We start from the raw sequence: 12,172 nt of genomic DNA on the forward strand, positions 1-12,172 counted from the left end.
GCAGGCGGACTCTCAACCACTGCGCCACCAGGGAAGCCCTTCTTTTTGCTCTTAATCCTATACTACCTTGCACTTTTGTTTAGTTGTTCCCTACTAAATTGTACGCCTCTGTAATGTAAGCTTCTTGCCCTACATTTCTTTTGTCTCTCCATCCCATACCAGGTCACAACCTTCTTAGTCATATCATTGGTCATTTGTATGATCATCCTCGATACTTATAAATCTCTTGTGTCACTCTTACATTACAGAAGCAATTCCTTATAGCTGCCCTAATGGGAACAAAATCTCCCACTCAAGGTGGCATCCAACACATTATTAATCTACAGCAACCCAGATTCAGTAGTGATACATCCATTGAGTCATACATTGATTTGCTCAGCACATATTTCTCACTCAACACACCTTCCAGGTACTAGGGATATAGCCACGCACAGAAAGACAAAGTCCCTGCTCTCACGGAACTTATATTCTCTAGATTATATGTCAAAGTCAGCTTCTTTTGGAAGTGGTTTTGGTACTACTTATTCCAAATGTGTGTTCTACAACAGGGATCCCAATCCTTGGGCTGTGGACTGGTAGCAGTCCTCCGGCCTGTTAGGAACCAGGCCTCACAGCAGGAGGTGAGCGGCGGGCGGGACAGCAAAGCTTCACCTGCCGCTCCCCATCGCTCCGCATTGCTCACATTACCGCCTGAATCATTACCCCCATTACCACCTGAACCATTCCCCACCCCCCGACACATCCCCCACCCTGTGGAAAAATCGTCTTCCACAAAAGCGGTCCCTGGTGCCAAAAAGATTGGGGACCACTGTTCTACAAGATGGGAAAGTAAGAGCATGTTACCAGTTTCTAAGGAAATAAGTTGGAATGATATCACTTTTAGAGAACTATTAATCTGTAATGACATTGTAAAGAACCAGAATTAGACTGGCCCTCTCTACCAGCTCAGCTTCCGTGTTAATCATTTTAATTTGATGATATGTGTCTTAGTCAGTTTGGGCTGCTATAACAAATTACCATAGACTGGGTGGCATAACCACAAGCATTTATTTCTTACACTTCTGGACACTGGAAGTCCAAGATCAGAGTGCCATCATAGTCAGGTTCTGGTGAGAACCCCTCTGAATTACAGACAGCTAATTTCTCATTGTATCTTCACATGGCACAAAAAGCGAGAGAGTTCTCTGGGGTCTTTTTTTTTTAGAGTATTAATTCCATTCATGAGGTTGGAACCCTCATGACCCCTAATCATCTCCCAAAGGCCTCACCTCCTAATACCATCACACTGGAGGGTAGGATTTCAACATATGAATTTCGAGGAACACAAATATTCAGTCAATAACAATATGGTTGATCAGTCCAACTCAATATCAACTTTTCGTGGTAAATGATTACAAGGTAGCTCAAAAGTTCAGCTTTAGTATAAAAGAAGATCTAACACTGTAGCCCAGAGGTGATCTCTTCCAGTCATTTTTTAAAAAGCTGATGGAAATTGGCAAAAGGCTCTGTTAGAGAGACTGTTACTAATACCGTGGTGATTGTGCTACTTATGTCATTTCAGAAAGCAGGTAGAACCACTGATGGTCACTATGAAATCCCCACCAGTGAGCCAATTGCCACCTTGTTACTTACAACATGGACGAGATGCTTACTGTGAAGTCTATGTCTTTGAAATCAGGTCAACCTTTAGAGACATACATTTTAGCAGAACGTATTTGACATTGAATGGTCTATCTTTATAGAGAAGAGTGAAAGTTGAAGCACAAAAAGGCCATCTACCAGAACAGGAGAAGTGCCTGATGCCTCTGCAAGTCTTTCTTCTTCTTTTATACTGAAGGATGAGATTTCTTTTTTTTTTTTTTTTTTTTTGTAGTTGTTTCTCTAGTGTCTTGGGTTGATTACAACAGACTACTGTGATCAAGACCCTGCCAAGAGATTTTGAGAAGACTCCAAACAGCCTATCTAGTTTACAGATTTGCCACTCTATTGTACAAATGTTCAGAAGCTTGAGGAAACAGATTGGGTAGGAAAGTAAAAGGATTGGGGAGAATGACAGGAGTAAATGATAATTTTTTGTAAAGGAAGTCATGAAAGGAAGATATTTTTAGTCATGTTGATAGAGTACTAGAAATATCCTAGCAGTGATTCCCTACTCCTGCCCACCAAAATAGAAACTGGCAATGATGGCTGATACCATTCATGGTCAGAAAGGAGGTTCCTCTGGTGGGTCATAGACAGAGTTTGTAGAAAACAATTTCAAAATTTCATCGGGTGATTGATTTGCTATTTGGCTCCATTGAAAGCCTTCCGAGTTGTATGAGTGGCAGTTTTGGATATTCATATCTATGATACAGTAGCTGGATATACATAGATTTGATTTAACATAAGGAGAAAAGTAACTAAAGCAAAAACAAAAAAGGAGGAAAAGGCTTAGCCACCTTACCCATTCAGGTAATACAGTAAACAGGTGAAGGAAGTCCTTGTAAGTACAACTATAGAAATGTGACCAGAGTCTCATATTCTTGTCCCCAGTAGGGCATTAATCCTGTCTGTCCCATTAATACCCCACTGGGTGCCATGATAATGAATATCTTAATATATGTTAAAAAAAACCACAAAACCTTGTAGAAACCCCAGGAATCAGGCAGCTAGGTAAATGCAAGAGAAAGCAGAGTAAATTGTCTCTGGGGCACCTGATTTCTCGCTGCCTTGCAAGAATTCAGTGGCAAGCCATTCACTTCTCAAGGAGCCCTTTACTCTGTCTGGCTCATCATGCTCTCAAGTGCCATTTTTTTAATCAACCATATGAGAAAGTAGAGTGTTTTCCATACTATCTCCTGAGTCATACTATTTCTCCAGTCTTATGCCAGTCAAGTTTTTCTGGTTGTTATTCATGCACTTCATTTTCCTGAAGCGTGTCTCCCCTTCATTATAGTGGATATGTTTGAGACGTCATGCCTAAATGGACTGCATTTAGAAGCAAGGGGAAATCTCCAAGCATTTAACTTAGGCAATTGCACATGTATAGGAGGAGGCTGAAACTCACATGAAAGGAATGAGGAGTTTTTCTTTCGCCGCTCATTGCCACAGATAAGGAATCATCCCTTTTTCCTTTTGGAGAAGGGGGTTGGTTTTAAAAATTAGTTGTAGCGTTGTTGGAAATCTGACATGGGCTATAGAGTACTTCCTTGAAAGAGACAGAGAATTGGACAAAATATAAAGGGAAATAAAACAATACCACAGAAACTTGAGATATCAATTCCTCCTCTTCCACCCCAAAATAGATTTATAAAGCACAAATATATTCTTTGACTTTGCCAGAATATACAATTTCCAAACTGTATTAGCAAAATTAAATTCTGTTTAGGTACATATGGAGATTCCATTATTTGGGAACGTTGGAGTAGTATATCATGTACTGTAGCAGAAATTCACTATCTGCCTAAGAATTAGTGAGTCTTCCTAACAAAGTATTTTAGATGAGAGTTATTAAGCTCAGCCCCTGGGAACGCAAATTTTCCAGAGGAAATAATGACACAACACACAAGCCAGAGACACCCTGTGGTGAAGCAGGGGTTGCTGGTGCCAAAAGGTTAATGATCACATACTTCTTCCTTTATTCCTACCTTAATTGTTAAAAGGCATTTTAATGTCCCTTATGTTGTTATAAGTATCCTTCATTAGTAATATTTCCACACCTTGTGTCACCCCTGGATTTTGTTGAGGCACACACATAAGCTGAACACCTAGTTTCTTTCATCATCCCTCTCATCACCTCAAATTTTAAACATGAATATCTTCTGCTCCGTACCTATTCTTCTTATCATGACATTGAAAGATGGTTGACTTCAAGTAAGAAATGTTGGAAATTATGTCAAGCGAAACCAGTGTTAATTCTTTCCTTTAGAAATCTGAAGCCAATAACATGATAAAAAGTAGATGTCTCTATAGTGGAGAAAAGGGAGCACAGCAGATTAGATATGTATTCCAGGCTGAAAAAGGATTTCTTGAATGATAATTTAATAGCATTCAAGAACCTGAAACTTTATGAAAATACAACATGAATTTCTCCTTTAAATTTTCTTCTGAAAATTATTTAGTAGCATACATTTTTCTCTCCGATTTCTCATCTTGCAAAACTGGTTATTCTTAAATATATAAATGCCAAGGTTCATTCACAAAAGATATTTTTTTTAAAAGCTCATTCACCCTGAACACAGTAACTACAGCTGCCATCACCCAATCTAAGTTTCCTGACCCCTCACTTCGGGGTTATGCAGCCCCTGACCACCTTCGTAGCCTCATCTCTTTCTACTCTCTGTTTCCACCATGTGCTTTGGTCATAATGAACTTCTTTGAGCTCCTCCATTGCATCAGCTTCATTGTCAAATCCAAAGTTCCTTCGCTTTTATTATTCCCAATGCTTGCATTGCATTCTCTCCTTCTTTCTTACCTCCTCAGACATCCATAAAATCTTGAAGATTTTCTGTCACTTTACAAATATTTCTCTGAGCCCCATTTGATTTGGGGTGCTCCTACAAGAACCAGAATTTATTCCCATCTTAGCACGTCTCACTTTATGTTGCTATTGATACTTCTGTGTTCTCCCTTCTCTGTCCCAGATGATAAACTGATCTCATTAGAAAAATGTACACAGAATAGGTAGTTTCCCCATTTGACTTATCCTGCCTCAGAATATTCTTTTTCCAAATTTTAATAATACTTTATAAACAACAAGGTCCTACTGTAAAGCACAGAGAACTATATTCAGTATCCTATGATAAACCATAATAGAAAAGAATATATTTTTTAAAAGTATGTATATATGTATAACTGAATCACTTTTGTACTGCTGTATAGCAGTAGTTAATACAACATTGTAAATCAACTATACTTCAATAAATAAAAATAATAATACTTTAACCATTGCTCTTAGGTTAATGCCCCAAATTTTTAGCGTTGTCTGCTGGGCTCTACATGAGCTAGACTCTTTCACGTCATCTTCTGCACTCTTGACTTCTACATGTCAGCCCTGCTGGCCTTCTTGCAGTGTTTCCAGGAGTTCATGCCATTTTCTGCCTGGGGAAAAGGTTATTTCCACCTCATCACAAACATTGTTCCCCGACCAAGAACACTGTCTGCTCCTCACCTCTCCATTTCACGCGGAAAAGTTTGGTTCATCCTCTGATTTCTGGTCTTGGCAGAGATACACCACATGTGCTCAGGCTCAGTTAGGTCCTCCCAACATGTTCACAGTGCAGTAAGCATTTTGTTTGTAGGACATTTCATAGCCTTAGCTCAATTACTACTTAGGTAATTATATTTGTAATATATAGCCCCCAACTAGACTGTAAGTTCCAAAGGACAGTGACTATGGCTGTCTTTCTTATGAAACTTTTGCTGTAAACTTAGCTGGGGCAGTTTTTAGCATGTGTGGGAACAGTGAATAATGAGGTTACGAAAATATGCCAGGGTTAGGAAATAATGCAAACATGGATGTAGGGCCATATCATAAAAATCCTAATTGTCATGACAAAGAATTTATTATATTTTATCCTAGAGACAGTCAAGATTCATCAAATGTTTATAAGCTGAAATGATCTAATGTGTGTTTTAAAGAGTAAATCTGGCAGCAGGTTATATGGCTAATAAGGTAGAGACTGAAATCCAAGAGACGATTATAGTAGATTATAAAAAATGACTCTACTATCTTCTGTCCTCATAAGCACATCCTCTTGGCAATGTGACCTTGCCATTCTTCCTATTCCAGGCCTTTAAATTTGAGCTTGACCATGTGACTTGCTTTGACCTATGGGGCATTCAAGTATTGCACACTGGGGTTTGCCTGGGACCTGACTGGGAAACCTGAGGCCACCATGTGAAGTAGCCTTCACTGAAGCAGTGAATTTTAACCTTGTTTTAAATCTACTCTACACTGTTTATATGTATAATACTCCCCCCTACCCCCACCAGTTAGAAGCATCTCTCATTTCAGCAGTGATTCTCAGTGGTGTGTACTGGAATCATGTAGTGGGAGGGGGCATATCTAGTTTGACTACAGTTCTCAGGAGATTCCAACATACTCTATGACTACAAACTGAAAATCACTTTACTAAGTTTCATGGATCAATGAATGAACAGTTAACGCAGCCTGGGGAGCTAACAAGTACCACTAAGAAAGTGACATTTAGCCAGATCTGAAAAGGAAGATTAAGTATTCATCAGATGGAGAAGTGCAGGAAGTATATGTCAAAGAAAATAGTATGTACAAGGCAAATCTTGTGTCCAAAATGACTGATTTAAAATGGTAATTTCTTTCCTTTCTATACAACTGAACATACACTCTCTAGTGTCTAAATCTGGCTGGCAGAGCATTATTTTTAAGGAAATCTATAGAATATACTTTGCAGGGTCAAGAGTTTACAGAGAGGTCATTCAGATAAATTATCATAATTGTCACCTTTCCTCAAAATATTCTTACTTTCAGATCACTGCTTTAAACATTATCAAGTCATTTCCATCTAAATCTCATTCCCTAGAGTAAGTTCCACACAGGTAACAGTAGGATTTGGTGATTATTTTACTTGCCTCCACTGTCAGTTTCAGTAACTCTAAAATCATGTTGACTTTATGAAATTTAATCTAACTCTGGTTTTGAGATACCTGTTCATGAGCCTCTCTTGAAAGCATTGATATCAATCAAGATCTAATACGTGATTCTCATATATACAGAATTGTTAGTATTTTCCTTAAAACCCGCACATACTCCCACAGTAAATGAATTTCTGAATGAAACTATTGCCTAAAAATTCTTCTGTAATTGTTTTCAATGGAGCATATAGTACACCTTTTCCCCACACATAATAGGTTTAATCTTTAATAGCATCATCTTCTACAAACAGGTGCAAACCCTTGTCTGCCCTCGGGAAAGACCAGCCAACGAGAAGTTATTCTGGTGACGTAATGCTTGTTAACTTAACTATCTCTCGGACATGATTGGGGAAAATGCTCTTCGGAGCATCAAGCATGTATTGAATTGAACTCTTTCTCACATGACTGAGTTTAGCTCATAAGCCACTCTGGTACTTCATAAACATGTCACTTAGGACAGCCTTGAAATAGTTATGCAAAATCATTAGACTAGAGAATTTCTTTTAAGCATTGGCATCTGTACCCATTGGTACTGGCCAATGATAATTTCTCATCTCTGTTGAGAAGTCACTTCCATATCTTGGTCCTTATGTAAATAGACAAAGAATATATTAACACAGCAGAAGAAAAATTTAACATTTCTTTCTCAGATGTGGAACCTAATGGAAATAAAATTAAAAGGAATAGAGATCTTATATTTTTAAAAGCAGATTCATCACAATCTGCTTCTCATGACTGTGTACAAACTTCATCTTCACATCTGCCCAGTTAATTTCAAAGATAAAAATATTTGAAACAAGTTTTTGTATAACCAAGTGTGTTCACATTGATGTCATAAACTTCTGCCTAGTGAGTAATTTCCAGGGCTCTGTTGATGCAACTAAATGCTTATGAATGTCCAGAGAAGTCCTCGCCCAGGTCAGGTAAAGACCCATTACCTATCACATAGTCTAATTCTATGAAGTGATAGGACAGGATAAATGTTATGTTAGCTTCCACAGTAAAGTATGCAAAACTACAGACACAGAGCTACAAATTTCAGGCAGGTATTATTTCATGCAACAGCTTATTCTCATTCCCTATTCCTCCACCTCAAACCTCACTTTTTGAGCAAAAGAATGCAGTAGTAAGCATGTTGTGAAAAACATAATTTGAAAGAGGAGGGTATAATACCAGATCAGTGGTTTATCTGATCTGAATCTCACCCAAAAAAGAAAGCAATTCAAACTGCTAAGCCAGCTGAAATGTGAAGTGCTGGATATAATTCAAAGATGATGAGCTATGAGTACTCACAGGAAAATTGCAGGAAAATTATTATATTAGAACTTTCCCCCCCTTTGTTTATTTTTTCAAAATATCCTCTTAACCCTTTGAGAAAACTGAGTTAATTTGGGGCACATGAGCCCTTCTTGGGGCTTTTCAACTTGTTCAGGTCATGGTAATACAGTTGCACTGGGATGAGATAGAATTATGGAATCATAGAATGATTCAAACCTAGCTGTGAATAATGTCTCTACCATATTAGAAAATGGTAAGTCACTTTAACTTCAGTGAGCCACACTTTCTTCAGCTATTAAAATGAAATAATAAATATTAATTATTAAAATGATGTGTATAAAGTTCTTGGCAAGTAGTAAGTACTCAACAGATAGTGGCTATGGTTATTACTATTTTTCCATATATACATAATTCCAAGCCACTTCATTTTTCAAAGTTGAAAACCAAATTATATAAAAAATTATTGTATACCCAGAATGGATTCCCAATTTTATCTAACTTTTGATTGTGAAATAAACCATTTTATTTTCCATTGAAGATTTAGTTTGTACTTGATTCTTAATTTGCCATATTATTCAGTAGTATTCAATTTTTATCTATTAATATTTCTAAGTTAGTGCTCTACAAATATATGATTTTACATACTATCAGTGTAAATAATAGTAGTACAGTACATTTCTTCTAGAGATCTGCTGAAATTTTTAAAGGCATTACTTCTCTAATCCTATAGAAAAGGTTCTGGAAGGCATTGTTCATGCCATCAAGTCAGCTTATTGGAAAATGAAAAATGCAGTTTGTCACCATAATGCAAAATATGTAGTTTGAGAATTTCAGTACATTAACTTGGACTAAATTGTTTTGATGTTGCTTGTATCTAGTCAAAAGCACTGACACATTCCTGCAAATTGATTTTAGATTTTAAATTTCAAGGGCTATTTAGTTCACATTATCATAATTTACTGAATCCCTCACCTGTGTATGGAGAAGTTCTCAGATTAAAAATGACAACAGTAATCACCACTAGACTTAGTTTCTGCCTTCTTGGTGCCGGTGTCTAATTAAAGGAACAGCACAGTGTGGTAAATTCCATAACAGAGTTTGGTATAAAGTGACTAGAAACATAGATGGTGGTGCTTTTAATTCAACGCTGGAGGGGTGAATTTTTGAAAAAAATGATGGACAGGTAACATTTTATTGGCTTTTAAAGAATCATAAGGAATTTCTTATTTGGATGAGGTAGCAGCGTATTCCAGGTGGAAGGAATAACGAGAGCAAAGGAAGAAAGGAATGATAATTTGTAGCTATTTATAAAATAGCTCTTGACCTAGCCTAGTGTTTCTACAGCATAGAGTACATTGGATAGAAGTATGGCAGGAAAAGGACATGCTTCATGTATAGAGGCACATTTTGGAAAACTAACATATTACCTTCTAAATCACAGCATTCTTATCTTTTCTTTGTTATATGCCATGAGAAGATTCGTGATATATCTAGCTGGATTTTGTGTGTGTGTGATGCCTTCAAGCTTATCTGGACTTTTCTTCAAGTAAAAGAATATTATTCCTTTGCGTTTCCTATTATTAAAAAATATTGCATTATACCAATACACTTAAAATAAGGTAAATGTAAATTTTACAAACCATATTTCAAGAAGGCAATATAAATTGTACAAAAGTAATGCTTAATTAAGATTTAGGGAACATCTACTGATTTTATGTAGAAGCATATACGAGCAAACTTGTAAAGGCAATACATCTAAATAGCATGTGATTGATAAGGTCAGAGTATGCATTAAAGAAGTATTGTCTATGCTAACTTTGTACTAAAAGAGTTATCTGGGAAAAGTTCATTGTTCTTATTCACACGGTGAAACACTAAACCAGTAGTAGGTCAATTCATGAAACCATTCACCTGTAATACTGTGGGTGTGAGAACATTCTTAAATAAAACTTGATGAAAATTCTCTGCCATTTTCTTTGAGTATATTCACTGACTAAGAAGTCTTCATTCATACCTTAGAACAGGACTATGTGTATTTGCTCAATTAATTTTAATATGTTTAATGATTTTTATTATACTTGCAGTGGAATGTATTATCCACATATACGTGATGCTGCTTTTATAACGGGACTATTCTAATTTAACGGATGACGTGTGCTGAACTATCTATATCCTGTATCCCCTTTGTGACCAATATCATGTATTTTAGAAGTAGTTAACTGGAATTACATGTGGTTGGATCAATCATGGGTTAAAGATTTTCATTATGTAAAACTAACTGAGCTGCGTAGAGATTCATCCTACAGTGTTGGCCTCGTTGTGTTCTTTCTATACACATTAGATATCATACACAGAAGTGTGTGTGTGTGTGTGTGTGTGTGTGTGTGTGTGTGTGTGTGTGTGTGTGTTATAGTCTACCTCATTCTAAAAATGATTTGAGGATGTTCGGGTTATATGTGTAATGCAGAAAAATCCACTGATGGCTCTAATGCCCTGGCTACCTAAGTAAGCAAACCAAAATCTGGCTTGTAGATTTTGCCTCAAGGCTACAAAATCAAAACCCAAGGACAACCAATCACAAACAGCCAACTAGGCTTAAAGCTATAACCAATCAATGATTTCCTTGCTTTGCTTCCACCTTTTCTCGGTAAGTCTCTCCTGTTGGTGGAAGCTTTCCTAGCTATACTTCAGGTTTGGCACTGCCCGATTAGACTCCATTTTTTTCTCAGATAAACTCTTAAATTTTTAAAATGCTTCAGTTTTAACAGTTCAGTATGTTTAAAAATATGAAATTCTCAGAAAAAATAAAAAATAAAGAATCCTTTCTGTTTCCTCCACCAGCTGTTAAGAAGAAGGCTAGCTTTATCACTCCAGTTCCAGGAGGCGTGGGACCCATGACAGTGGCAATGCTTCTCAAGAACACCCTTCTGGCAGCTAAAAAAATCATTTACTAGATCACATGAAAGAATAAAGCAAACTGAAGTCATGCTACGTATCTATTTGACAAAAGGCAAAAACCTTTATATTTTACTACAAAGCTATTTCTACATTGTATTTATTTTTTCACAGATGGAATCATTGTGGATCAGATGATTCACACAATCTTATGCATTTCCTGCTAATAATTACTGAATATTTTGAGTGGATGTTGAGTTTTAGGAAAAGAAAACAAAACAACTGCAATGAAAACTTTGGTAACAGTTGTTTGTTTTGTGATTAATATTTGTTCATAACGTTAAAACTAATAAAGGGCTCATAATAAATGCACATATTTTTGACACAAATATCACAAATAGTGTGTTCTCAACAAACATTTTGTCAGACAAGTAAGCTCCCTTGTAAAATGTAATTTAGGTTTTGCCATAATTATGCCCAATTTTTATATATTTTATGTACTATATCATATGATGAAAAAGAGTTTATTTGCTAAAGAGTTTATTTGCTAAAAAGAGTTTATTTTCCTTGCTAAAGGAAAGATAAAATATTAAAAATAAAATTTTGATCTCATATACTTCCCAAATGCATCCTACAAGGCATACTAATGAGAAATGATGCTCCATTCGAGGAAAGAAAAATATGCAAGGAAGGCAAAAAATGCAGTGCTACTTGGAAAGGTATTGATTATTTCAAATGGTGAATTACTACTTGCCAAGTAAAAATGCAATAAGAATGTGTTAGGTTTACATGTAATTTCTTTGTTCTTCTAGAAAAATATTTGGATAATACCTTCCTTGAAGAATAATGGAAACTCCAAAACCAAACAAATATACAAAACTAAGGTTGTATTTTCCCACAAATATCAGGAAAATACAATATAGTATGAATGAGGACTTCATTAAAGAATAGAAGTTATGTTTGTTCACAAATCTAGAAATCTAATAGAAAAATATGACACAATGTGCCCAAGCTAAGCCTTAGGATATGACTAAAAATTGATTGCTTTCTTACTCACAGTTCTTCCTTCGTCTCCTATAGCATTTGGTTCTCAAAGAAGATGCCATGTTTCTAACACAATTTAAATTAGAAAAAACATGTGACTGTCCGTTGAAGGCTATTTTGAGACTACCCTGGGCATATAATTGTATTGCTTTCAGGCTCAAATCACAGTCTGTTTATGTACCAGTAATTATTCTTACCCAGTGCATGTCTTTATTAGTGTATACTCTTGATCATTTGTGTGAAAATAGACTAGATGTTTATAATTAATATTTCAACTGTATAATAAAACAAATTTGGAAAGGAA

General features: G+C 36.2%; 1 protein-coding gene across 6 annotated transcripts in view; it reads left to right on the forward strand.

The window, feature by feature from the left end:
* Nucleotides 1-12,172, forward strand: part of MTHFD2L (methylenetetrahydrofolate dehydrogenase (NADP+ dependent) 2 like) — a 130,359-nt gene extending 118,187 nt beyond the window's left edge. For all 6 annotated transcript variants that reach the window (XM_059065904.2, XM_067035836.1, XM_067035834.1 and 3 more), the window contains one exon: nt 10,771-12,172. In XM_059065904.2, the coding sequence (XP_058921887.1) occupies nt 10,771-10,883 (113 nt within the window). In that variant the 3' untranslated portion in view covers nt 10,884-12,172. The remainder of the gene's footprint in view (nt 1-10,770) is intronic.

Source organism: Kogia breviceps, chromosome 6 (assembly GCF_026419965.1).
Source record: "Kogia breviceps isolate mKogBre1 chromosome 6, mKogBre1 haplotype 1, whole genome shotgun sequence".
Classification (NCBI taxonomy): Eukaryota; Metazoa; Chordata; class Mammalia; order Artiodactyla; family Physeteridae; genus Kogia; species Kogia breviceps.